Source organism: Euleptes europaea, chromosome 20, assembly GCF_029931775.1.
Source record: "Euleptes europaea isolate rEulEur1 chromosome 20, rEulEur1.hap1, whole genome shotgun sequence".
Taxonomy (NCBI): Eukaryota; Metazoa; Chordata; class Lepidosauria; order Squamata; family Sphaerodactylidae; genus Euleptes; species Euleptes europaea.
Genome location: NC_079331.1, coordinates 16,727,332 through 16,755,006, shown reverse-complemented (window position 1 = coordinate 16,755,006; position 27,675 = coordinate 16,727,332). Strand labels below are relative to the sequence as shown.

At 48.4% G+C, this 27,675-nt stretch overlaps 2 protein-coding genes across 2 annotated transcripts in view; one reads left to right on the top strand and one right to left on the bottom strand.

Moving 5' to 3' along the window:
* Positions 1-480: 480 nt before the first annotated feature.
* Positions 481-26,162, top strand: POLG (DNA polymerase gamma, catalytic subunit). The gene is made up of 22 exons (XM_056866101.1): positions 481-1,073; positions 2,022-2,208; positions 2,773-2,940; positions 3,375-3,521; positions 4,958-5,037; positions 5,676-5,858; positions 7,533-7,684; positions 8,636-8,759; positions 9,697-9,921; positions 10,706-10,826; positions 11,293-11,358; positions 13,037-13,141; positions 14,245-14,405; positions 15,206-15,259; positions 15,883-16,000; positions 16,616-16,751; positions 17,808-18,054; positions 18,821-18,943; positions 21,660-21,828; positions 23,738-23,946; positions 24,303-24,463; positions 26,098-26,162. The coding sequence occupies exons 1-22, from the start codon at positions 481-483 to the stop codon at positions 26,160-26,162; spliced, it is 3,594 nt and encodes a 1,197-aa protein (XP_056722079.1).
* A 324-nt stretch (positions 26,163-26,486) lies between these two features.
* Positions 26,487-27,675, bottom strand: part of FANCI (FA complementation group I) — a 36,628-nt gene continuing 35,439 nt past the window's right edge. The window contains exon 37 of the mRNA XM_056865836.1: positions 26,487-26,552. Within this exon, the coding sequence (XP_056721814.1) occupies positions 26,487-26,552 (66 nt within the window). The remainder of the gene's footprint in view (positions 26,553-27,675) is intronic.

The following is a 27,675-nucleotide window of genomic DNA, read 5'->3' as shown; positions in this document are numbered from 1 at the left end:
CTCCTCTTTCTCTGTTTTCCTTCCTCCCTTGCCGATCAACTGTGGGCTGCGCCCCCCTGGCACCTCGTTTGGTCGGGCCCACTGCTGGCTGCCCTTCCGCCTGGGAGGGGGAGTGGGGGCACCCTGCAGGCCTTCTTTGTGTGGCCTCCCCTGGGGTTGCCAACCTCCAGGTGATGGCTGGAGACCTGGCAACCCTAGCCTCTTCCCCACCCACACCGGGAGATCTACACCTGGTATGGCCCCTGAATGATGTCATAAATGTGCAAATGGCCCTTGGCAGGAAAAAGGTTCCCCACCCCTGCCATAAAGTCTACCCTCCAATGCATCCATCTCCTTCAGGGGAACTGATCTCTGTAGTCTGGATGTGAGCTGTGATTCTGGGTCCCACCAGGAGGCTGGCACCCCTGCCATAAAGTCCTTTCCTTATGTTCTTATGTTCAGATTCTTGTATGGCCTCCGGGCTGATGTATCCTGGCGAAGATGAGATGCTTGCTGCAGAGGATGTCGCTGGCCGATCTGTTGACATCACGGACGCCTCTGAGATGGTCTTCGGGTTCCTCTACCAGCCGCCTGCTGCAAGAGGAGATGGTGCAGGATACCGGCGCGGCCTCGGGACAGCAGCGCATGAACCCACTGGGGATCCAGATGCTCTCCAAGGGCCTTCACGAACAGATTTTCCGAGGTGCTCGGGTGCATTACTCCGAGGAAGACATCCGGAAAAGCGTGGAACACCTGCAGAGGCATGACCTGTGGGGAAAAGAGACCTCCGTTCTTCCAGATGTGGAGCTGCGGCTGCCTCGGATGTATGGGGCCAACCTCGACGAACACTTCCGCATCCTGGCGCAGAAGCAGAGCCTCCCGTATTTGGAGGCTGCCAAGGAACTTCTGCAGAGCGACATTGCCCCGATGCCTCAGGAGTGGGCTTGGGCGGGGGGGTGGACCCGTTACGGACCCGACGGGGAGACGGAAGCGGTGGATTTCCCCGATGAGCGAGCGTTGGTGTTTGACGTGGAGGTGTGCATGGAAGAAGGGCATTGCCCCACGCTTGCGGTGGCTGTTTCCTCAAGTGCTTGGTAAGATGGAGATGGCTTTGGGGCAGGGTGGGGCAAAATTCTTGCGCCTAAGAGGGGTCATGTGACCACTTCTTCTTCTTCATCTTTTTCATCTTCTTCATCATCTTCTTTGTCATCTTTGTCTTCTTAGTCTTGTACTTCTTCATCTTTGTCATCTTCTTCATCATCCTCTTCTTCATCTTCATCTTCTTCATTTTCTTCTTCATCCTTTCTCTCTCTGCCCCATAATCCTTCCTTAGCTGTCCTCTTACAGCTTTTGGCTTGCAGGGGTCACGGTCTTTTCCAAGCTCCAGTCAGAGGCTTTATTTATTGCCTTATGTATCACCTTGCCATACTTCCTGAATTTTTGCTTGCAGCAGACTAGTGGGAAGGGGAAATTTCCTACCTAGGGATTTCCTGGGCCACTGTGCAAAACCAAAATTGTCAGCAGCAGTGTAGTAGTTAGGAGCGGCGGACTCTAATCTGGAGAACCGGGTTCGATTATCCACTCCTCCACATGAAGCCTGCTGGGTGACCTTGGGCCAGTCACAGTTCTCTCCGAACTCTCTCAGCCCCACCTACCTCACAAGGTGTCTGTTGTGGGGAGAGGAAAGCAATTGTAAGCTGTCTTGAGTCTCCTTAAAAGGTAGAGAAAATCGGAGTATAAAAACCAACTCTTCTTCCTCTTCTCCCTCTCCCTCTTCTTTTTCCTCTTTTGCTTCTTCCTCTCCTCCTCCTGTTTCTCTTCCTCCTTTTAAAAAAAATGGCAGGGCCCATGTGTGGTTGCTTCAGTGTGGGCTACATTTCACGCAGCCGTGGGTGCCAAGTTTCCGATTTGCTAGTGGTTGTAACGCTTCCGTTTCAGAAGTGCCTTGAAGATGAATCTCGGCGCTTCCTTCTCTGCTGGCAAGGACACGTCAGTCCTCTGAATGCATGAGTGATTGCAGGTTTGTCGCCTGTGCTTTCCAGGTACTCCTGGTGCAGCAAGCGGCTGGTAGAGCAGAGGTATACCTGGTCCAGCCAGCTGTCTCTTTCGGACCTCATCCCCCTGGAGTCGGGCAGCAACTTCCCCAAGCAGGATGGTCAGGAGAAGCTGGTGGTGGGTCACAACGTGTCCTTTGACCGAGCGCACATCAAAGAACAGTACCTGATAGAGGTGAGAACCGTCTCAGTATTAGCTTTTGTGAGTCACAGCCCGCTTTTCGTATAGTTCTTTGCATTACAAAAGATGAGATTGAGGGGGACACAAGATTGCTGTCTTGAAGTATTTGAAGGGCTGCCACTTATAGGAGGGCAGGGAGCATTTCCTGTTGACAGCAGAGGATAGGACTCGCAATAATGGGTATAAATTGCAGGCCAAAAGGTACTGGTGTGGACATTAGGAAAAACTGTTTTACAGTAAGAGTTCAACAGAGGAATTGGCTGCCTAGGGAGGTGGTGCGCTCCCCCTCACTGGTAGTCTTCAAGCAGAGGCTGGACAAACACTTGTCAGGGATGGTCTAGGCTGACCCTGCATTGAGCAGGGGGTTGGACTAGATGGCCTCTATGACCCCTTCTAACTCTATGATTCTATGTTTGACACCCCTGCTCTAGGCTGACTCTGCATTGAGCAGGGGGTTGGACTAGATATCCTGTATGACCCCTTCCGACTTTGCGATTCATTTGTGAGTTGGTAGAGCAGTTGTGCTTCTTCCCTTTTAAAAACGGCTGTATGTTTCAGGGCTCTCGCATGCGTTTCCTGGACACCATGAGCATGCACATGGCGATCTCCGGCTTGTCAGGATTCCAGCGCAGCCTCTGGATGGCAGCGAAGCACGGCAAGAGGAGAGGGCAGCAGCAGGTGCAGGAACACATCAAGAAGACGCGCAGCAAAACGGACGGCCCCGCAGTGAGTCTTGGAGGAGCAGTGAGGAGTTGAGGGCTAGCCCTCACAAGTTACGTGGCATTGGGAATGTCACCCGCAACGTGTCTGACAGAGCGGTTCCTCAGTGGAACAGGCTATCTCGGGAGGTGGTAAGCGCTCCTTCCCTAGAGGTTTTTAAGCAGAGGCTAGATGGCCATTTGTCAGCAATGCTGATTCTATGAACTTAGGCAGATCACGAGAGGGAGGGCATCTTGGCCTTCTTCTGGGCATGGAGTAGGGGGTCACTGCAGGTGTGGGGGGGAGGTAGTTGTGAATTTCCTGCATTGTGCAGGGGGTTGGACTGGATGACCCTTGTGGTCCCTTCCAACTGTGATTCTATGATTCTAGTTAAGAAATAAAGAAGTGTTTTGATCTGTGGACGAGTTGCCCATTCTTTTTGATGTCTTATTGCTTTGCAGATTGCCTCCTGGGACTGGGTGAACATTAGCAGCATCAACAACCTGGTCGATGTGCATTCCCTTTATGTGGGGGGCCAGCCCTTGGAGAAGGAGGCCCGGGAACTCTTTGTGAAGGGAAACATGGATGACATCAGGCACAATTTCCAGGTAAGGTACGAATCTGTTGGGGAAGATCATCGAATCATAGAGTTGGAAGGGACCACCAGGGTCATCTAATCCAACCCCCTGCACAATGCAAGAAACTCACAACTACCTCCCCACCCCACCCTCAGTGACCCCTACATGCCCAGAAGATGGCCAAGATGCCCTCCCTCTCATGATCTGCCTAAGATCTTTTAAAGGAAGAGACTGAGGAGCCGAATAAGGGTTTTGTATGGGCAGCGTCTTGGGTTCAGTCTCTGCTGTCTCCAGCTGAAGCAAGGGGTCAGGTAACATGGCTGGGATACGATGCGATAAAAATTTATTGTTGGCGGCCAAAGGCCAATTCCGATCTGTCATATAAAACCTCATCATAAATAATTATTTATTATTTTATTCAATTTATACCCCGCCTTCGTTTCCCGGCCAAAACCGGGCTCAGGGTGGCTAACAACGTATAAAACCATACAGTTCGGTTAAATACAGTAAAATCATTCTCAGCAGAACCACGCGTGATTCAGAAACTTTCAAACCAATGAATAACGGGTGCGTGGCGCTTAAACCTTAAAACCGCTGCAGCCTTCAGGCAGCCAGGGGCCCAAATCCATCGAGGATATAACCGCAGCATAGGGGGGCATTAAATGCCCTAATTAAAGACAGCTTTAGACAGAATATTCTTGGCTGCTAAGGTAAAGAGGGACACTATATTAGACAACTGGGCTGGGAAGGTCAGCTGCGTTCAGTCTGGAAGTTGCTACCAACCAGAGGAGACAATGCTGGAATGTGTGTGTGATTTTGTCGTCCCCGTAGGGTTTTCAAGGCAAGAGAGGTTCGGAGGTGGTTTGCCCTTGCCTGCCTCCGCGTGGGCTGAGAGAGTTCGGAGAGAACTGCGACTGGCCCGAGGTCACCCAGCAGGCTTCATGTGGAGGAGCGGGGGATCGAACCCGGTTCTCCAGATTAGAGTCTCATGCTCTTTACCACTATACCACTCTCAATGCTGGAATAGTCTAGCACAGGGATGTCGAACTCATTTGTTACGAGGGCCAGACGTGACATAAATATCACTTGGTTGGGCCGGGCCATGTGTACTATAAAATTTAATGCCAGGTACCGGAGATACAAACTTTATAGAAGACACAGGCAAAGCCAATTAATGATAATAATTTTTAACTTTATTTTTGCTTAAAATACAAGCATGCTTAAAACGATAACACTCCAATCGTTTTTTGTGTTAAAATATAACAAGTCTTTGATTCTTAACACCTTGGGACCGGGGAGAGGTGGCTGCCGAGTCCACTGCGGGCCGGATAAGAGTTCTCAAGGGGTCGGATCTGGCCCCCGGGCCGTATGTTTGACACCTCTGGTCTAGCAGATAGCCTAGGTACGAAGGCTCTATGAGGACTCACCTGATAATTTACCTCCCCCTTGCTTCTCCTTTACCAAAGGATCTGATGAGATATTGTGCTCTTGATGTTCAAGCTACGTATGAGGTATTCCAGGAGCAGCTTCCGCTCTTCATGAAAAGGTAAGATGTTGGGGCACAGTCGTATTGAAACGCCAAACAATGCCAGAACTTAGAGGGCCACAAAGGGAAAGTGTCTCGCCTGGACATCATATTTCTTCATTTAAATATTTGTACCCTGCTTTTCCGCTTGGCTCACGGTGACTTAAAAATATTGCTTAAAACATTGCAGATTAAAACTGGGCGGGGGGAAATCCCAAATACTCCACCCCCTTAAAAATGTGCACTGTTCATACCCATCAAAAGCCCTGGCAAACAAAGTGTAGAACATAGTCTCCTGAAGAAGAAGAAGGAAGAGTTGGTTTTTAATATGCTGACTTTCTCTACCTTTTAAGGAGAATCAAACCAGCTTACAATCTCCTTCCCTTCCTCTTTCCACAACAGACACCTTGTGAGGTAGATTGGGCTGAGAAAGACATCTCACAAGTTATCTGTTGTGGGGAGAGGAAGGGTTAAGTGATTGTAAGCCGGTTTAAGACTCCTTAAAGGTAGAGAAAATTGGGGTATAAAAAAACAACTCTTCTTCTTGGTCATGGAAGGATTTTTAGGAACTGTTTATTTGTTAAGATTGGCAAGTGCCTAAAGTTGACGTAGCCAAGTCCAGGTGGTTTCTCTTCTTCCTCTTCTTCCTTTTGCGTCAGGTGTCCCCATCCCGTGACGTTTGCAGGGATGCTGGAGATGGGTGTCTGTTACCTCCCTGTCAATCAGAACTGGGAGAGGTACCTGGATGAAGCGCAAGTCACATACGAGGAACTGCAGAAGGAGATGAAGAAGTCCTTGATGCACTTGGCTGACGATGCCTGCCAGCTCCTTCACGAGGAGAGGTAGCTGGCCTCCCTTCCCTTCCCCTGCCTTATTTGTTATTCTGAGTTGATTTGGGTGTTACTGTTTTTAATATTTCATATTCATAGAAATACAAAACAGAAATAAAATACATATCAGCAATGACATAAACAACATATTTATTCCTGGATTGTGCAGGGGGTTGGACTTGATGGCCCTGGTGGTCCCTTCCATCTCTATGATTCTATGATACAAACACAATACAATACAAACAATACCAACATAAAAACCTAAAACGTAATACAGGAAATTTCTGGATGAGTGAATAGAATTTTCTTTCCATTTTAGTAGCTTTCCTTTATTATGCGAATCTAGCTTTTTAACATTAAAACGCTACTTTTTTTCAGTCGTTCCTTCACTATGATATTAGTACTTCGCAATTACGTAATAAAACTTGACTTACTGAATTCTCATCTAATTTTAACATTAACTTTAGCTTTGTAATCATTCATTTCTATCCTTTACTTTTCCATTATAACTTTATAGTGAACCCTTTTCAATTCTGTTTATGCATATTTCACAATACGTATGAATGGTACAGTTTCCTTTTGAAACTCTTCGCTGGGTCTTTTATTCACTTGATTAGTCGGCTTGGCCATCGTTGCATACTCTGCTAGTTTATCTTTCCGTTCTTCTACATCCGTACAGTCTTCTCACTTCCACTTTGTGGCAAGCACCGCTCTGGAAGCTGTTGTTGTATATCTAAACAGCTCTTCTGAGGACTCCACAATAGCAGACAGTACTATTCCTAACAGTGTGGAGGCCACGTGACCTAATGGATAAGGTGTCTGACTTCACATCAGAAGATTGCAGGTTTGAGTCCTGCCACGGTCGCAGCCTGGGAAAGGCTTGAGATACTCTCAAGCAATGGTTTTGGGAGGGGCTGAGGCTCAGTGGTAGAGCATCTGCTTGGCATGCAGAAGGTCCCAGGTTCAATCCCCGGCATCTCCAGTTAAAGGGACTAGGCGAGTAGGTGACGTGAAAGACCTCTGCCTGAGACCCTGGAGAGCCACTGCCGGTCTGAGTAGCCAGTACTGACTTGGATGGACCAAGGGTCTGATTCAGTATAAGGCAGCTTCATGTGTTTTAGGATCCATTGCAAATTTAACTTGGAATTTTTTTTAAAATTTACAGTAGGAACTTCACTCCAGAATTTTTTTAATCTTGATTTGGGTGTTCCTGATTACCTCCCCCCACCCAGGCTGGCTGCTAACCCTTGTGCCAACGTAATGGGTGCCATCGGATTTTAGAGTCAGTTTTTAGATTTGTGGGCTTATACTGTTAAACTATATTTATTGTATGTTGGTATAATCAGGAATTGTATTGTAATATGGTGTTTTATGATGTAAGCCACTCTGAGCCCGGCTTTGGCTGGGATATAGCAGGTTATAAATCCAAATATTTTGTAAATTTTTAATAAGGTTTTTTAGATCCTGATTGTCTTGAATTCCCACCCCCCACTGCTGTACTATTGTATTATTTTATTATGTGATTGTTACGATATTGTTCTGCTTATGCAGTCGTTTAATTCTTTTATTATGTATGCCATTTTGGAATGTTGAAACACAGTGCATAAGTTTTGCAAATTAATTTAAAAAAAGAAAAGGGCTGTCTCATAATAACGCACTTGTGTTTTTGTATGGCGTGTCGCGTAGGTACAAGGACGATCCTTGGTTATGGGATCTGGAGTGGGACCTCCAAGAATTCAAGCAAAAGAAGAAGAAAACTGGGAAGAAGAAGGATCAAGATGGTGATGGCATACCCCCCAAAGCAGTGGAAAAGACTCCCACTCTGGATTGGCAGGAAGGTAAAGCACCATCCTAGCTGGCCAGCTGCTGGTGCATGCTCCCCCAAGTAGCATGCCGTGGCTGACCCATCCAAATACTAACCAGGGCTGACCCTGCTTAGCTTCAAGGCAAGAGACGTTAGGAGGTGGTTTGCCATTGCCTGCCTCCCCATCACGCCCCAGGTATTCCTTGGAGGTCACCCATCAAAATACTAACCCTGCTAAAGCAAGAAAACATTGGAAAATGATACATGGTGAAATGCAAAGGATACTGAAAATCAAATTTGTCCTAGATTCAAAAAGTATGTTGTTAAATATTTTGCCAGACAACATGCCAAAAATATATAATGAATTCTTTAAGTATGTGGTGACAGCAGCAAGAGTGGAGCATGCAAGAAAGTGCAAAGCAGAGGATGACCTAGATGTAAATGAATGGACAAATAAAGTAGCAGAATATGCAACTATGGCTAAGTTTACGTCTTTAGTGCATAATCAACCTCTGATTTTATATGATAACGGAAAGTATTCCTTGAGTATATAGTTGTTAACTGATAAAAGTAATAGAATGTTAAAATGTAAGTGAGAAATATGTCATTGAATAAGCAATTATAACATTCAAAGAAGGTATAACACAATATAGAGCAAGTTCCATTATAATGTAAGAATTTGATGTGTAAGTTTGAATTTCTTGTATTATCCTCTTGGAAAAATAAAAAACTTCCCCAAAAAAACCCACTCCTAAAACAAATACTAACCCTGCTTAGCTTTTGAGATTTAACTAGATCAGGCTACTAGAGAGCCATATACTTGTATTAAATTTTGCATCAGGTTGTAGATTCTTCAGGGTCACTGAACGACTGGCCGTGTAGACTCGAGCCCCTTGAAGCAAGGGGCAGCGCAGGCGTGGAATGGCATTGTCCTCCAAATGCCTTGAAAAATGCTCCTTTCTGGTTTGTTCTTTGTCGAGAACAGATCCTGGTCCCCCGACTGAAGAGGAGGAACAGCAAGTCCCCGACAGTCGTTTGCGCTTGGACAGTCTGAAGGAGACGGTTGCTTTGCAGCCAAAGAGGATTCAGCATCTCCCTGGCCATCCGGGGTGAGCAGTTAAAGGAAATGTTCCTATCTTGTTACTTGTTCACGGTCCCTGTAAACCGCTTTCAACAGAAGCATCCACATTCACTTCAAAAAGGATGTGGACAGAATGGAGCAGGTGCAGAGGAGAGAGACGAGGATGACCAGGGGCCTGGAGACCAAGCCCTACGAGGAAATGCTGAGGGAGTTGGGAATGTTTAGTCTGGAGAACAGGAGGTTGAGGGGGGCATGATTGCTCTCTTGAAGTATTTGAATGGCTGTCACTTAGAGGAGGGCAGGGAGCTGTTCCTGTTGGCAGCAGAGGAGACCAGGGGTGCCGAACTCATTTGTTACGAGGGCCGGATATGACACAAATGTCACTCGGTTGGGTCGGGCCATGTGCACCATAAAATTTAATGCCAGGTACCGGAGATACAAACTTTGTAGAAGACACAGGCAAAGTCAATTAATGATATTATTTTTTAAATTTTATTTTTACTTAAAATACAAGCATCCTTGAAACAATAATACTCTTTATCGTATTATTTATCGTATTAACAGCCAGCATGGTGTAGTGGTTAAGAGTGGTGGTTTGGAGCGGTGGACTCTAATCTGGAGAACCGGGTTTGATTCCCAACTCCTCCACGTGAAGCCAGCTGGGTGACCTTGGGCTAGTCTCACACTCTCAGCCCCGTCTACCTCCCAGGGTATCTGTTGAGGGAAAGGGAAGGTGATTGTCAGCCGGTTTGATTCTCCCTTAAGTGGCAGAGAAAGTCAGCAAATAAAAACTAATTCTTCTTTGATCCTTGACACCTCGGGACTGGAGGGGTGGCTGCCTCGGCTGGTGAGTCCACTGCAGGCTGGATAAGAGCTCTCAAGGGGCCGGATTCGGCCCCCGGGCCATATGTTTGACACCTTTGCTAAAGACAGTATTTCCCCCCCTCCAAACACTGTTCCTGCAGCTGGTACCGTAAACTGTGTCCCCGACTGGATGATCCCAGCTGGGTGCCGGGGCCAAGTCTGATCAGCCTGCAGATGAGAGTGACTCCGAAGCTGATGAGGCTCACCTGGGATGGCTTCCCGCTGCACTACTCTGAGAAATATGGTTGGGGCTACCTGGTGCCAGGGAAGAAGGAGAGACCGGCCAAGGACGACCTCAATGGCCAGTCACCTTTGTGCCCGTTCAAGTAAGACCCTTCTTTTTTTTTCCTTTAAAAAATAATAATAAAAATGGACAGTCAACAGTAAATATATACATAAACTAAAAACAAATAGTCACATAATCACATAAAGTCAATACTTTACAACCCTGCATCCATAGCCTCTCCTTGCTTAACCAAAACTTGCTTAACCAAAGCCAGCGTGGTGTAGTAATGAAGAGTGGTGGTTTGGAGCGGTGGAGTCTGATCTGGAGAACCAGGTTTGATTCCCTACTCCTCCACATGAGCAGCGGAGGCTAATCTGGTGAACTGGATTTGTTTCCCCACTCCTACACATGAAGCCAGCTGGGTGACCTTGGGCTAGACTCAGCTCTCTTAGAGCTCTCTCAGCCCCACCTACCTCACAGGGTGTCTGTTGTGGGGAGGGGAAGAGAAGGTGATTGTAAGTCCGGTTTGATTCTTAAGTGGTAGAGAAAGTCAGCATATAAAAACCAGCTCTTCTTCCTCCTCCTTCCTCCTCCTCCTACTCAGTAAGGAGAAGAAGGAGGAGGAGAAAGAAGAAGAGTTGGCTTTTATATGCCAAGTTTCTCTACCACTTTAGGAAGAATCAAACTGACTGTATAAAAACCAACTCTTCTTCTTGTTTGCACACACCTCCCTTCTGGGTAATGTAAGGTCTGTTTTGTTTTTTAAAAAAAGATTCAGAACTAAGCCGCCAGACTGATTTCCCAGTTCATTTCGGCAGGCAGGGTGCAATTAACGGCTCAGTTACAATTCCACGGGCAGCAAACTCTCTTCCTTCCCTTTGCAGGGTCATCGAGCATCTGTACCGGGAGCACTGCAAGGAGAAAGGCAAGGAGCAGCCTGCCTCGCTGGAAGCATCTCTGGATGAAGATCTTATATTAACAGAAAACAGCACTTTCTGGCAAAAGGTACAGCTTGAACACATGAAGCTTGGTCCATCCAAGTCAGTATTGTCTACTCAGACTGGCAGCGGCTCTCCAGGGCCTCAGGCACAGATCTCTCACATCACCTACTCGCCTAGTCCCTTTAACTGGAGATGCCAGGGATTGAACCTGGGACCTTCTGCGAGCCAAGCAGATGCTCTGCCACTGAGCCACAGCCCCTCCCCAACTTACGAGATTCACATTCGGTAGAATCACACCAGACAACTATTGTGGTTTGTGCTGTTTCAGATAAGAGATGGAGGACTTGCGTGAATGGGCATCCATCTAAAAAATAAAACAAAACCTCCCTATTCATAGAGAACTAGCGTGTGAGCTTTGTGTATAAAGGCCCGTCTTGGTCTGACGGTCAGGAAGGTGAACAGTGATATGAGTAGATATGGGTGGAGAGAACGGGCCAGATGTTAAATGAAGTCTCTCCCCTTCCTGCCAGGTTGAGGAGCTCAGTCGCCTGGAGGCGGATGTGGATTCAGATCCTGCAAGCAAGCCCTCGAGACAGGTACTGGCATATCCAGCTGGGAGAAAGATCGCCCATTTTGCTTTTCTTCTATTGCTCAGGCTTGTGTGTCAGGAGCTTCTTATGCGGTGCTGGGTAAAGGTCTCAGAATTCAAGGCTCCCTTTTTGTATAGTCTGGGTCTAGTCTCATAGGCCATTTAAGCATGGCTGTTTCCTGGCAGTGACCCCTCCGACGACTTCGGGGCTTGCTTTGATTGTGCTTGCATTTTCTGACTGCCAGAGGTCGCCTCCCTCTCCCCATGCGTCGCCGCGCATTTTGCCCACATTTTCTGGATTCATGTTTCGCCAGCATCCAGAAAACGCAGGGGAAACCCGCGGAAACGCGCAGGGGAGAGCGAGGCGGCCTCTGATGGTCGGAAAAGGCATACACGGGCAAAGCAAAGCCCCGAATAAGTCGGTGGGGGGGACCGCGAGGAAACAGCCATGCATAAAAGGCCATTGAGGAAGTGCTAGGAAGTGTTCAGATAGGAAGTGTTCTGCCCTTGGTATCTTATCATTCTAGCAGTCCATTCATTTATGTAAAATATTTATAATTGCTTCTTCAGCATGTTTTTAAAGTGGCTTATAGCGACAGAGGAAAAACCAAAACAGCTCTTGTGTGAAATCAATAACAGTCCAAACAACATGTAGTGAAATATTGTCGAAGGCTTTCACGGTTCATTGGTTCTTGTAGGTTATCCGGGCTGTGTAACCGTGGTCTTGGAATTTTCTTTCCTGACGTTTCGCCAGCAACTGTGGCAGGCATCTTCAGAGTAATCTGAAGATGCCTGCCACACACACACACACACACACACACACACACATATATATATATGCCAAGCAGATGCTCTACCACTGAGCCATGCCCCCTCTCCATGAAGCTGCCTTAGGTACAATTGGTCCATTTGTCCATCAATGTCAGTACTATCTACTCAGACTGGCAGCGGCTCTCCAGGGTCTAAGGGTCTTTCACATCACCTACCTGCCTAGTCTTTTTAACTGGAGATGCCGAGGATTGAACCATGGGACCTTCTGCATGCCAAGCAGATGCTCTACCACTGAGCCACGGCCCCTCCCCAGAAAAGTCTCAGGAGAAATTCCGAAAGGCCTCCCCTAGAAGGTTTTGCAGCCCTTCAAGAACGAAGACAAACCAGCACAACTCCTAGGTTCCAAAGGCAGCTTTGCAGGATTTTAAGAGGAACTTCGGGAGCTCCCAGAAAGCTTACGAGAAGCCACATTCTCGTGTCCTGGAGATTGCTTCCCCAGGCCTGCTCTGTTAGTAGCTGCAGAGGAAATAAAGAGTCTGGCTGGAGTAGGAGGAGGAATGTCGCACTCTGTCCTTTTGGGAATACTTAGCTACATGCTGTTTCCGTTACAGCAGGGGTGTCAAACATAAGGCCCCCGGGCTGGATCTGGCCCCTTGGGAGCTCTTATCCGGCCCACGAGCCAGCCGTGGCAACCACCCCCCAGTCCCAATCCGGGCTGGCGAGACATGACCCGGCCCAGCCAACTGACACTTAAGTCATATCCGGCCCTCGTAACAAATGAGTTTGACACCCCTGCGTTACAGCATTCTGCCTATATGAGGTGGCCATTCGGTGCTTCCCACACCTGAAGTCTGTTATTTTTGGGGTTGTAAATGTTGATGTTGTCCAGCTAATTCAGTGCCGATTGCCTCTAGGACGAGACGGGGCCTGCAGAGAGCCCTCCCGACTATCACCATGGCAACGGTCCTTACAACGATGTCAATATCCCAGGCTGTTGGTTTTTCAGGCTGCCTCACAAGGTGAGCGTGGAACGTTGTCATGAGTATTTATCGTGGATAAATGGGGCTTTGCTGTCTCTGGGTCCCAGTGGCTAATTGCACGATAAAATTAGAAAATACGTTGAAGTGTGTCTGCTTTTGAGATATATAAAGAATGTTCTACATCAGAGGGAGGATATTTTACCCCCACACACACACACACACACACAAGAGCCAGCATGGTATAATGGTTAAGAGTTGCGGACTCTAATCTGAAGAACCAGTTCAATTTCCTGCTCCTCCACATTAGCGGCAGACTCTAATCTGGAGAACTGGGTTCGATTCCCCACTCCTCCACATAAAGCCTGCAGGGTAATCTTGGGCTAGTCACAGGTCTCTCCGAGCTCTCTCAGCCCCACCTACCTCGCAAGGTGTCTGTTGCTGGGAGAGGAAGGGAAGGCGATTGTAAGCCTCTTTGAGACTCCTTTTAAAAAAAGGTAGAGAAAAGCGGGGTATAAAAACCAACCCTTCGTCTTCTTTGGTAGCTTTGTATTAAAGTTTAATAAAATGGAAACGTGTTTCTCAGTCCCCCCGTTGCCATTAGCACCCACTTGGCCAGAACCTTTGAAGGCGGGAACTTGTTTAATTCCTCTAAGCGATTGGGTAGAAGGCTTCCGCTTGCAAAATCAACCGTGGCGATGAGACGTGTTTGTAAACCTCGAACGGGGAGGTGACCGTGATTTCACATGCGATCGGCTGTTTCGGAACTCCTGTTCCTAGCCCAAACGGAATTGGACTAGGACTAAGCTGAGAGAGCCAGCGTGGTGTAGTGGTTAAGAGCGGTGGTATGGAGCGTTGGACTCTGATCTGGAAAACTGGGTTCGATTCCCCACCCCTCCGCATGAGCAGTGGAGGCTAATCTGGGGAACTGGAGATTTGTTTCCCCGCTCTTACACATGAAGCTAGCTGGGTGACCTTCGGCTAGTCACTGCTCTCTTGGAACTCTCTCAGCCCCACCTACCTCGCAGGGTGTCTGTTGTGGGGAGGGGAAGGTGATTGCAAGCCAGTTTGAGTCTCCCTTAAGTGGTAGAGAATGTCGGCATATAAAAGCCAACTCTTCTAACTTCTTCCCCGGCTGTTAACAGGATGGGAACGACAACAACGTCGGAAGCCCATTTGCCAAGGATTTCTTGCCCAAGATGGAGGACGGAACCCTGCAAGCCGTCACTGGGGGCTCCAACGGGACGCAGGCGCTCGAAATCAACAAGAAAGTCTCCTTCTGGAGGAATGCGCATAAGCGAATAAGGTAATTCGGGGGGTCCTCCACTTCAGCTGCAGACCTGCCTTGCCACCGGATATTCCCTGCCAGTTCCGGTCATGGCTGTGATCCTCTGTATTTCCTTCCCACTATGCACTGAGAGAATTTCAGTCCCGTGGTCAAATCAAATGCGCGGTCAAGACACATGCGCATCTTCTGCCACAATCGTGTTCGGTTTGCATGCATGTTACGGTTGTCAGATTTTCACAGGACTCTCTAGGGAAGAGCAAAAGATCATAGAATTGTAGAGTTGGAAGCAACCACCAGGGTCATCAAGTCCAACCCCCTGCACAGTGCAGGAAATTCACAACTACCTCCCCCCCCACACCCCCAGTGACCAGAAAATGGCCATGATGCCCTCCCTCTCATCATCTGCCCAAGATCACAGAATCAGCATTGCTGACAGATGGCCATCTAGCCTCTTCTTAAAAACCTCCAGGGAAGGAGAGCTCACCACCTCCCGAGGACACCTGTTCCACTGAGGAACTGCTCTAACTGTCAGAAAATTCTTCCTAATGTCTAGATGGAAACTTTTTGATTTAATTTCAACCCGTTGGTTCTGGTCCGACCTTCTGGAGCAACAGAACACAACTCGGCACCATCAGTTGACTGATTTGGACTTAGAAACAATCTGTGTGGTTTCACATCATTAAACCCAAGCAAGGCGTTCTTTTGCTGCCTGCGAATGGAGGGGAGGTTGCTATCAGCAGCCTGCCTGCCGCATTTGCATTCCAAACTTCGCTTCGCCGGATGACCTCCGTTGCTTTTTGGTTTGTTTCTTTCGGCAGTTCCCAGACGGTGGTGTGGCTGAAGAAAGGGGAGCTGCCTCGAGCCGTGACCAGGTACCTTGGTGGATGTGTCGCTCAGGCTAGCAGAGGGCGCGCGGCGCTTGCAGAGAAAGTCCCCGGTTTGATCCCTGATCCCCCAACTCGCCCCAGGCGAACTGCCCTACCACATGAGCTCACTATTTTGCACGCTGCCGGCCGGCTGCTTCCATCTTTTGTTTCTTGCGGCGTGTTGTAGTGGTTAAGAGCGGTGGTTTGGAGCAGTGGACCCTGATCTGGAGAGCCAGGTTTGATTCCTCATTCCTAGACATGAGTGGTGGACACTAATCTAGAGAACTGGGTTGGTTTCCCCATTGCCACACATGAAGCCAGCTGGGTGACCTTGGGCTAGTCACAGTTCTCTCTGAACTCTCTCAGCCCCACCTACCTCACAGGGTGTCTGTTGTGGGGATGGGAAGGGAAAGCAATTGTAAGCTGGTTTGATTCTTCCTTAAGTGGTAAGAGAAAGTCAGCATATAAAAACCAACTCCCCCCCCATTAGTAGCTCCTTCCCTCTGACCTTCCAGTCCTGTGCGAATTTAGCTGCTGCCTCGGCTTTCCCTATCGAGGAGCTGCTTGCTTTGTTGGCGCTGCTGTGCTTGGGGTTGTGCTTCCAAAGGTTCATCTTCCCACTTCTCTAGGGATTCAGACTACGACGAGGAGAGCAGCTATGGGGCCATTCTGCCCCAGGTGGTGACTGCTGGGACCATCACCCGCCGGGCTGTGGAGCCCACCTGGTTGACAGCCAGCAATGCCAGAGTAGGTATTTCTGCAGAGGAGAGCCAGCTTGGCGTGGTGGTTAAGAGTGGCAGACTCTAACCTGGAGAACAAGGTGCATCTGTATCCCCATTGGGCCTTGTGCATGCTGGGATTAAGGGGCCAAGAAAGGGGGGGGGGTCTGGTGTTGTTGTCTTGCCCACCACATGTGACACCACATGTCAACTCTGCGGTGTCTTGTATCTCCTCCACGTGAGTGGCTCACTCTAATCTGAAGATCCGGGTTCGATTCCTCACCCCTCCACACGAAGCTTGCTGTTCTCTTCGAGCTCCCTCAGCTCCACCTACCTCACAAGGTGTCTGTTGTGGAGAGAGGGATGGAGATTGTCGGCCGGTTTGATTCTCCTTAAAAAAAAAAAAAGGTAGAGAAAATTGGAATATAAAAACCAACTCTTCTTCCTCTTTCTTGCCAAAGGCTTTGGCTGGGGAGGAGTGGGGAAACCAACCCGGTTCTCCAGATTAGCGTCCCCTACTCATGTGGAGGAGTGGGGAATCAAACCTGGTTCTCCAGATCAGAGTCCACCGCTCCAAACCACCGCTCTTAACCGCTACACCAGGGAACACAGTGAAAGTGTCTTCTTCATCCCTGGCTTGCAGGCAGACCGGGTGGGCAGCGAGCTGAAGGCCATGATCCAGGCCCCTCCTGGCTACCACCTGGTTGGAGCCGATGTAGATTCCCAGGAGCTTTGGATCGCGGCCGTCTTGGGAGAGGCTCAGTTTGCCGGCATACACGGTAAGTGCCTTTGCTGGGGGTGGCTGGCTCCTTTACATCTTCAGTGCTTGGAACTATTTGGAACTGTGGTGCTTTCTTGGCACACGAAGGCTCTACTAGTCGCTCCTCCCAGTAGCAAACTTTATAGTCAAACGGCTGTCAGGGTAGAAAATCAGTCACCCACAGGTTTCTATGTACTATGTACTATGAGGTATGGCAGGACTTGTACCATAGTAAATTCTCCTTTTAGACTCTTGAAAAGGTTGCCATTGTGTGTACAAGCCAGCATGGTGGTTAAGAGTGGTGGTTTGGAGCAGTGGACTTGAATCTGGAGAATCGGGTTAGATTCCCCACTCCACATGAGCGGCGGATACTGACCTGGTGAACCGGGTTGGTTCCCCCACTCCTCCACATGAGTGGCTGACTCTAATCTGGTGAACTGGGTTGGTTTCCCCACTCCTACACATGAAGCCAGCTGGGTGACCTTGGGCTAATCACAGTTCTTTTAGAGCTCTCAGCCCCACCTACCTCACAGGGTGTCTGTTGTGGGGAGAGGAAAGGAAGGTGATTGTAAGCCTGTTTGATTTTCCTTAAGTGATAAAGAAAGTTGGCATATAAAAACCAACTCTTCTTCCTCCTCCTCCCTCAGAGATTTTGCGGGTTCAGTTCCAATAAAGCAAATATTACAATGAAGTGAGTCACACTAATTTGTTGGTTTCCCAGTGCATATAAAAGTTTTAAGTTTACGCTATACTGTAGTCTATTAATTGTGAAATAGCATTGTGTTTAAAAATACAATGTACTGTAATAATAATAGAAAAGTTTGAAATATTGTGAGAATTATCGACATGTGACACAGAGACACAAAGTGAGGATGTGCTGTTGGGAAAACGGCGCCGATAGACTAGCTTGAAAATGCAATATCTGCGATGCTCAATAAGTGAGGTGCAATAAGCGAGGTGCAATAAAATTAGATGTGCTTGCCCTTTGTTTGGAGAGTTGTGGGGAGGGGTCCTTACAAAACTCTCTTCCAGACTGAACAAGCCCCTTCCTCCTCTTCCCCCCCCCCTGCCCTAGGCTGCACCGCATTCGGCTGGATGACCCTCCAGGGGAAGAAGAGCAGTGGCACCGACCTGCACAGCAAGACGGCCTCCATGGTCGGCATCAGCCGGGAGCATGCCAAGGTGTTCAACTACGGGCGCATCTACGGGGCAGGGCAGCCCTTTGCCGAGCGCCTCCTCATGCAGTTCAACCACCGCCTGACGCAGCAGCAGGCCGGCGAGAAGGCTCGCCAGATGTACGCCAGCACGAAGGGCATCAGGCGGTGAGGAAGGAGGCCTTGGAAGCCACTCGTTGGCACATTCCTACCACGCAGCGATATTTTCGCATGTTTGTGTGCATGTTTATGTGTTAAGTGCCGTCAAGTCACTTCTGACTCATGGCGACCCTATGAATCAGTGTCCTCTGAAACGTCTTGTCCCTAAGAGCCTTGTTCAGGTCTTGCAAACTGAGGGCCGTGGCTTCCTTGATTGAGTCAATCCATCTCATGTTGGATCTTCCTATTTTCCTGCTGCCTTCAACTTTCCCTAGTGTTATTCTTTTTTCCAGTGACTCTTCTCATAATGTGACCAAAGTACGATAGCCTCAGTTTAGTCCTTTTAGCTTCTAGGGCCAGTTCAGGCTTGATTTGATCTATAACCCACTGATTTGTCTTTTTTTTGGAGGTCAACTTCATCCTTCAAACGCTCCTCCAGCACCACATTTCGAAGGAATCTACTTTCTTCCTGTCAGCACGGTGTAGTGGTTAAGAGCGGTGGTTTGGAGCGGTGGACTCTGATCTGGAGAACTGGGTTTGATTCCCCGCTCCTCCACATGAGTGGCGAACTCTAATCTGGAGAACCGGGTTGGTTTCCCACTGCTCCACATGAAGCCTGCTGGGTGACCTTGGGCAAATCACAGCTGTCTTAGAGCTCTCTCAGCCTCACCTACCTCACAGGGAGGGGAGGGGAAGGGAAAACGATGGTAAGCCGCTATGAGTCTCCTTGAAAAGGTAGCGAAAATCAGCATATAAGAAACAATTCTTCTTCTAGCTGCCTCCTGTCCGAGGAAGGGGAGTGGCTGGTGAAAGAGCTGGGTATCCCTGTGGATCGGGCAACAGACGGCTCCGTGTCCTCGCAAGACTTACGGCGGATCCACAGAGAAGCAGGGAAAAGGTGAGGGAGGAAAGAGTTTGCTGGGGGGGGGGTCGCGCATCATGCTGAGGCCATAGCACACACTTGGCACTGCCAGAATCAGTTCCTGTGCCGAGGTCGCCAAACGGTTTCAAATCTGTTCACTGTCGGAAGGAGCAGCGGGGTCTGTGGGATGGCGGCTCTGTCCCTCGTGACTGCCGGAAATCTTAATTGGCCACCTTTGGCTTTTGACACGTACCAGGCGTTGCTTGAAACATGAAGGTTAGGGACTTAATTTTTTATTTTTAATAAAAACTTGGGGAAGAGCCGTGGCTCAGTGGTAGAGCATTTGCTTGGCATGCAGAATGTCCCAGGTTCAATCCCCGGCATCTCCAGTTAAAGGGACCAGGCAAGCAGGTGATGTGAAAGATCTCAGCCTGAGATCCTGGAGAGCCATGGAGAGGGGTCATGGCTCAGTGGTAGAGCATCTTCTTGGCATGCAGAAGGTCCCAGGTTCAATCCCAGGCATCTCCAGTTAAAGGGACTAGTCAGGTAGGTGATGTGAAAGACCCCAGCCTGAGACCCTGGAGAGCCGCTGCCGGTCTGAGCAGACAACACTGACTTGGATGGACCAAGGGTCTGACTCAGTAGAAGGCAGCTTCATGTGTTCAAAACTCAGAGTCTCAGAAAGCTGACATCTGTGCTTTCCCCCTTTTCTGGTGTGACATACGCATGGAATTAAAGGAGACTGTTGTGGCTGCTGTGAAAAAGGCAAATTCCATGCTGGCCATAATTAGACAAGGAATAGAGAATAAAACTGCTGCTACCACGCTGCCCTTGTACAAATCTATGGTGAGGCCACACTTGGAATACTGTGTACAATTCTGGTCACCACACCTAAAAAAAGATATTGCAGAGCTTGAAAAGGTGCAGAAAAGCAACCAAAATGATAAGGGGACTAGAGCAACTGCCCTATGAGGAGCAGTTAAAATGCTTAGGTCTGTTTAGCAAGGAAAGAACGCAGATAAGGGGAGACAGGATAGAGGTCTATAAAATTATGCATGGTTTGGAGATAGTGGACAGGGAGAAGCTTTTCTCCCTCTCTCATAATACCAGAACGTGGGGTCATCTGTTGAAGCAGGAGGGTGAGATTCAAAACTGATAAAAGGAAGTATTTTTTCACACAACACATAGTTAAATTGTGGAACTCCCTGCCCCAGGATGTGGTGATGGCTGCCAGCTTGGAGGGCTTTAAGAGGGGAGTGGACCTACTCATGGAAGAAAGGGGTATTCATGGCTATTACTTAGAATGGATACTAGTCATGCTGCATACCTATTCTCTCTAGTATCAGAGGAGCATGCCTATTATATTGGGTGCGGTGGAACACAGTGTAGAGGGATGCCACCCAGCCTCCGCTGGGCAGGGCCTCTTTTAAGGTTGGCCGAGAGCGAGTTCCCAAACAAAACACCGAGCCCAGGAATCCTCCTGTTGCTCAGCGGGTAGCTGCCACCAGCCCCTATCAAACGGTTAACCCCGGCAGAGGATAGGGACAGCCTCGGCCGGCTAGTTCCAAATTAAAGCACAGCGCCTCTCCTGCAAGGTAGGATGCCCAGCAGGCGAGGATTATGCTAACAAAAGGTTTTAAGCCTTGGTAGGTGGTCACACAAACAAGAAAGGCACTTCGGATTTAGCCTTGGGACCAGTCAAAAGACACACCAATATAGGTTAAAGATTTATTTTAAGGTTTGTGCTCGTTACAGAAGAAAATTTGTGAAGCATTTAAAGCACAAAAATAACAAAGCTTAATATATCTAGCTACACAGTTAAGTTCTTAGGTTCAAACGTTTGGCAAAGTTTAAGGTTTCAAGAGGTTTTGTTACAAGTTACCAGTTTCTTCAAAGGTTCATGCGAGTCAATCAGACAAGAGTTCCCCCTATAAGGGCAAAATCAAAATGAGTTGTGATGAAGTCAGGCATGGACTAGCCATGGCCCTAACGTTCATGATTTCTGTATGAACGAGGTCTACTTTTATCTCCATATTCTCAGTAACGTCAGCCGAATACACCAATGAGAATGCAGAGAGAGCCATAAACCTATAATTGATTGATGTGTCACCCTTGCCCCCATATCATGTCAGGATGACCAAGGTATTTCTGATTCTGCAGCAATCAAAACACCTGGAGATCCTCAAGGCAGAGATAAGGAGAGCAAGGCCGACAGATTTGTAACTAGGATAACTAACAACCTTCAATTAGGGAGGAAGGGAGGTGGAATTGCCTGCATCTGGCATGCCCTGCCCCCTGTTTTCAAAGCACATTCTCCAAAACGAAAGTGGTTTCTCATGGCTGTAAATCGCTGAGTGAACCATTTGCCTCTCTTAGGCCTCCTGAGTTTAATATCAAGTTATACCAGGCCCTGGTCTGAACTAAGGAATTGTAACCAAAGGAATTGGGGAACCCAGTTTCTTTACACAGGCAGGATGGTGCTGCTGCAGTCATCTTGTTTGTGGCTTCCTAGAGGCACCTGGTTGGCCACTGTGCGAACAGACTGCTGGATATGATGGGACTTGGTCTGATCCAGCAGGGCTTTTCTTATGGAAGGGAGACCTCCAAAGAATGCCAGGAGCCTGACGCAGAGACAGCCAATGGCAAACCACCCCACCTCTGAACGCCCCTTGCCTTGAAAACTCTACGGGGTTGCCAGAAATCAGCTGTAACTTCACGGCAGAAAAACAACAACCCATGTTAAATGTTACAGGTCTCGAAGGAGGAAGTGGGATGTGGTGCGCCAGCGGGTGTGGACCGGCGGGACGGAGTCCGAAATGTTCAACAAGCTGGAAAGCATTGCCAATTCAAAATCCCCCTGCACCCCGGTCCTTGGATGCCATATCAGCAGAGCGTTGGAGCCAGCTGTTGTCAAGGGTGAGGTGAGAACACAGCCTTATTGATGCTGGATTCCATCTTTGCTGTAGCTGTCCCTGAGAGTCAGCATGGTGTAGTGGTGAAGAGCGGTGGTTTGGAGCAGTGGAGTCTGATGTGGAGGAACCAGGTTCGATACCCCACTCCTCCACATGAGTGGCGGATGCTAATCTGGTGAACTGGATTTGTTTCCCCACTCCTCCACACAAAGCCAGCTGGGTGACCTTGGGCTAGACGCAGCTCTCTTAGAGCTCTTTCAGCCTCACCTACCTGTGAGGTAGGTGGGGCTGAGAGAGCTGTGACTAGCCGAAGGTCACCCAGCTGGCTTCATGTGTTGGAGTGGGGTAACCAATCCGGTTCTCCAAATTAGAATCCACTGCTCTTAACCACTACACCACTTTGGCTGTCAGTAGTGAAGTGCCTCCCTATTGTCATAGAGTCCAATGAAACAATGAGGAAGGAGGTCGGTTGAACTTACAGCTAGTTTTTTTGATCAATACACCGTAGCTGGGTGAGGCAGGACCGAAGCCTACTGAGCCAAGATCCCGTCACACCAAGGCGGGGCAACAGCAAGAGATTATATAGACTTTTGACATTCCAATACTATAAAGATACAAATTTCTGAACACCTGATTCTCAGTTGTCAGCATGATGTAATTAGCTTCTAAACCCTACGAGCGCGTCTCAATACATTTATGAATAGAGCCTGTTCTATTGAAAGGGTCACAGCGTTCTTTTGTTCAGAGCGAAAGCTCTATTTCGAAGGGGAGGGGGAAAGAAAACGCCGGGGCGCTCCTTTTGCAAAGAGGGGAAAGTTTACCAGTCCTTGGGATGTGTGTGCGTGTTTAGGTGCAAACTAGTTACTGACTGTGAGGGAGGAGGCAGCAGGCTGCGCTGGGATCTTCATGCATGAGAGGGAAAGGGGGAGCGAGAGGGAAGCGGCTTGTTTATTAGCGGCTTCTGTGGTTTTGCCGTTTTCCGCTTGTTAGCACCTTTTGCAAGCTAGAGGCTTCTGTTTGCAGCAAGCGTGTATGCTAAGTGTGTATGCTTTGAGTGCATGTCTGAAAGTGATGCAGGCATGATTGCTCAGGCATAACAGTAGTGTTTCAGTGACTTTAATCTAGATTAAGCGGCCTAGAGGCAGTGGTGGGCCTACATTTTTGGGACCCTGAAGCTTGAACTATTATGGGGCCCCCAGCGCAGCCAGCAACAATAGGGCAGGCCATATGAAATGGGTATTAGAGCATATTTTAAGGTCAATATTAAGTACTTCAACCCATTGGCTTATGATTCAATCACTAAAATAGCCTTATTTTAATAACAAACACTTAAAAAAAACCTCCATCGGTTTTGTTGAAAAATCCACTCATTTACAAAAAAAAGTTGCTTTGGGGCCTCTCCACCATTAGAGGCCCTGAAGCTTAAGCTTTATTAGTTTCACAGTAGATCCGCCACTGCCTAGAGGTAGGTGGGGGTGAGCTGTGACTAGCCCAAGGTCACCCAGCTGGCTTTGTGAGGAGTGGGGAAACAAATCCAGTTCACCAGATTAGCCTCCGTCACTCATGTGGAGGAGCGGGGAATCAAACCCTGTTATCCAGATCAGACTCCACCGCTCCAAACCACAGCTCTTAACCACTACACCACACTTAGAGGACTCTGACCCTCAGCGTACTTATTTTGTTGCTCGTTTTTTGGAGGCTGCGGAGAAGAGAAGGGAGGCGTTTGTAGAGATGCGTCTTATTTAAGTTTTATGGCCTTATTGTTCAAGACCTTCGTCTTAAGAACAGTGGGAAAGAAAGAAGGCGTCCGGCGAAAAAGCCCTGACAGCCATCTGCCCCTGCCCGAATCCCCTTGATAATCTTTCGCAGAACGGGGGGTCTCCCTCGGCGTCCTGACTCTTGTTCCGCCTCGTCGTAGTTCGTCACCAGCCGAGTGAACTGGGTGGTCCAGAGCTCTGCGGTGGATTACCTGCACCTGATGCTGGTGGCCATGAAATGGCTCTGCGAGGAGTTCGGCGTCAACGGCCGCTTCTGCATCAGCATCCATGACGAAGTGCGCTACCTGGTCCAGAGCGAAGACCGCTACCGGGCGGCACTGGCCCTCCAGATCACCAACCTCCTCGCCCGGTAAGAGTTTGGCGGGGAGGTGGGGGAAGGGACTGACACAGAAGGACACCAAGGCCCCCTTTGTCCGGATCCTGTAGACTGCCTAGCCCACGTTGTTTTAGCGTGTCCACAAAATAAATATACCACTCTCCGGATAAAACAGCTAAAGACACTTTCTGAGAAGCGGATGCTTTGTTATCTGCTGTCAAGTTAGTATCATAGAATCATAGAGCTGGAAGGGACCACCAGAAAATTGCTTTCTGACCCCAAAGAGGTGATCGGCATTTTCCTGGGCATGTAAGAAAGGGGCACGAGAGCCAAACGCAAACTTGATCCTAAAACGATCGAGCGTGTATGTTTCACCTTTTTGTTTTCAGGTGCATGTTTGCCTATAAGTTGGATCTGCAGGATCTGCCTCAGTCAGTGGCCTTTTTCAGTGCTGTAGATATCGATCGGTGCTTAAGGAAAGAGGTGACCATGGACTGCATCACGCCCTCCAACCCGACTGGGATGGAACGGAGATACGGCATTCCTCCAGGTGAGTACTGTTCAGTTACCCTGGAGGATCTAGCCCGTCTTCCCCATAAAACTACTCCAGGATTTCTGTTTTACTGCCTGTGTGTATGAGAGAGAACACTAAGCATAACAAAGGCAGTTGCCCTTTTAATAGGGTTGCCAACCTCCAGGTGGTGGCTGGAGATCTCTCGCTATTACAACTGAGCTTCAGGCGACACAGATCAGTTCACCTGGAAAAAATGGCGGCTTTGGCAATTGGACTCTAAGGCATTGAAGTCCCTCCCCTTTCCAAACCCTGCCTTTCTCAGGCTCCACCCCCAAATTATCCATGTATTTCTTCACAAAACACATAGTTAAATGGTGGAACTCCCTGCCCCCAGGATGTGGTGATGGCTGCCAACTTGGAAGGCTTCAAGAGGGGAGTGGACATGTTCATGGAGGAGAGGACTATCCATTGCTACTAGTCAAAAGTGAATACTAGTCACGATGCAGACCTATTTTCTCTAGGGTCAGAGGAGCATGCCTATTATCTTAGGTGCTGTGGAACACAGGCAGGATAATGCTGCTGTAGCCGTCTTGATTGTGGCTTCCTAGAGGCCACTGTGTGAACAGACTGCTGGACTCTATGGGCCTTGGTCTGATCTAGCATGGCCTTTCTTACGTTCTTAATCCAGCACTGGCAACCCTACCTATTAAGACTTTTTCAATATAAATTTTCAGGCAAAAGCTTTAACAGGAAACATTTGTAAGTCTTCTAGTTATCCTGTTGTCTTAAGGCCTGCTTGAAAATTATGCTCAGCCAATGACTGTCTCCCCCTCCCCCCACTCCGCCCCAAATTGGGGTTTGGTTTGTCATTGAAAGAAGACAATGACTAAGTGGGAATCCTACACCTATTTGAATGTGCAGGCTCTCCCCCTCCCCCATGAAACTACCTGTAAAGTGGGAAACCCAATATCGCTCTGCAATCCTGCGTTCAGGGAAAGACGGGAGTCTTGCTCGCTGGGGGGTGCTTGTTGCAAAAAAAAATTGGCCCGTTGCTGAATTGTCACCCTCTTTCCTGCCCCAGGGGGGCTAACACAGCCCTCTTGGCAACATCTGGCGTTAACATCTCTCTCTGGCGGTACTCATTATCCTACCGCTGACAGTTCGTCGCTGCAGCTTAGCGTCCCGTCAGAGTGCTGCAACCTCTTCAGGAGGAAATCTTGTCATCACAGAAGCAGCAATTATGCTTGGTGCTTGACAGAATTTGCTTCTTTAATTGAAGTGGATTAATGGGTGTTTAAACAACTTCTGACTAAGGCCTGTTAATTATTTACTGAGTTGCAACAATGTGTGTCTCCTCATTATGAGAGCTTGGGAAGAAAAACCAACAGAGGAACAGTTTGTGTATTTTATTAAATTAAGCTCCCGCAAGATCCCTTTTAAACAAAGGCAGAATGCATTTTAGGAAAAGGACAGTTCATAGGCCCTGGCGTTGGGAATATCCTTCAGTGGGCCCGCTAAGGATTTTTATCAGGAGCTGCAGAATAAGAGTATATGAGCGAGTGGGACTACATACAGTAGAAAACCTACCTGACGAAAAATACATCAGTTTTGTGGCACAGAAAGCGGCGAGCAGATCTTAAGTATTTAACTTTCTCTGCCTTTTCTTTCAGGCGAAGCCCTGGATATATATCAACTTCTTAAAATAACCAAAGGCTCACTGGAGAAAGGAAAATAGGTTTGGCGACTTGAAAGATTTTGAATTTGGGAATCTTCCCAGAAGGTGATCTCTTGAGAGACGGCCCCTCTCGAACAGCCCGGCGTCTTGATTGTGAGGAAAGTGTGCCGGCCCTGGTGAGCCACGACTCCAAAGGCAGGTCTCTGACGCCGCACACTATGGGGACCCGCGTGGACGGTTCTTCAGGCTTCTGGGAGACCAGTGATCAGGGCATTGTGTGTGATCAGTGGGTTCCTTCTAACTGGCTAAAGCGGAATAGCGTGTGTTAAAGAGAGGCATTCTTGGTCCCCGAAACCCAGTGGGGCGTAATAAACAGGTCGCCGCTTATTTCTTTCGTCTTCTCTTCCTTTTGGGCTCCTGGCTGACATCAGGCAGGGCTGAGGCGCTGCCCTAAAAGAAATGGGGAACAAAGACGGAATAGTAAAGTCCTGGCATGGCAAGATACTTCTCACTCCAACCTTTTGCAGGGCCGTTTCTCTAAGGCGGAGCTGAATTTCAGATTCTAAACTGCATCGCTCCTTCTGAAAGAACAAACAAAAAAAGACAGTTCTCTTCAATTTAGACACTTTGAAATTCAGCCCCACGGGGAAACTGCCCCATGGAGTTGGGGAGCAGAGCAAGCTGTCTTCGTACCCTCCAGTTGTGGAGCTCAAAATGAGAATTTCTGGGTTTAAAGAACAGTCTTTACCTTTGTACAGTATCTGCCCCCCGCAAAGGCTCTTTAAACTCTGAAACATTGAAATTCAGCTGTATGAAGGAACTGTTGAGCAGCACAACTTATTCCTGCCTCCGACCCCCCCGCCTATACAGCTGAATTTCAAAGTTTCTCAGGGTAAAAAGAAAACTTTTCAGATGTAGAAACAGGCAAGGTGGCTGTTGGAACCTTCAAGTTCTCACATTTGGCCCCACGGGGAAACTCCCTGCTCTAGCTAGAGGGCATACTCCTCAACCCCAACATCCCTGGGGCAGAATTTCAGAAGTTTATCACTTAGAGAGCCATCTTGGGATTCTGAAATACCGAGAGATCAGGGTCGCTCCTTATATCCGGACTCTGCAATTCCGGCCTGCCTAGAGGGAGGAGCTACAGGCCATTGCCGATTGTTTCTGGGTTCACTTGCTCATCCAAAATGGCGCTATTCATGGCTTATGCTGCAGTCTCTCGACCCTTTCAGGAGCAACTGAAAGGACTTTGCGGCTTGTTGCCTGTAGCAGTTAATCCTACCGGGAGGAGGAGATCTCTCCCACATCCTCCACCATTGTTTCTCAAACCTTAAGCCGGAGAGGGGGAACTAAGCAGAGCATGGGGAAGAGTTAGCTGTTCATCTGTGTTCCTCATTTGAATGTCCTCATGCTCTTCTGGAAGCTCTCCTGCCAGTCAGAAGGGGAGGGGAAAGTCCCCCACCCACTCCACTGAATGGATGCAATTTACACAAAAAAGAGGTTGGAATGCTTTTGTGTTATTAAAAACCATGTGTTGAAATAAACATGTTTATGCTAAATTTGTTATTGCGTT

Excerpts from the sequence above, each read along its gene's own strand:
- POLG (XM_056866101.1), top strand. The coding sequence starts at position 481 with ATGAGATGCTTGCTGCAGAGGATGTCGCTGGCCGATCTGTTGACATCA. Across the intron at positions 5,859-7,532 it reads CAGCTCCTTCACGAGGAGAG|GTACAAGGACGATCCTTGGT; the intron begins GTAGCTGGCCTC and ends CGTGTCGCGTAG. Across the intron at positions 16,752-17,807 it reads TCAGTTTGCCGGCATACACG|GCTGCACCGCATTCGGCTGG; the intron begins GTAAGTGCCTTT and ends CCCCTGCCCTAG.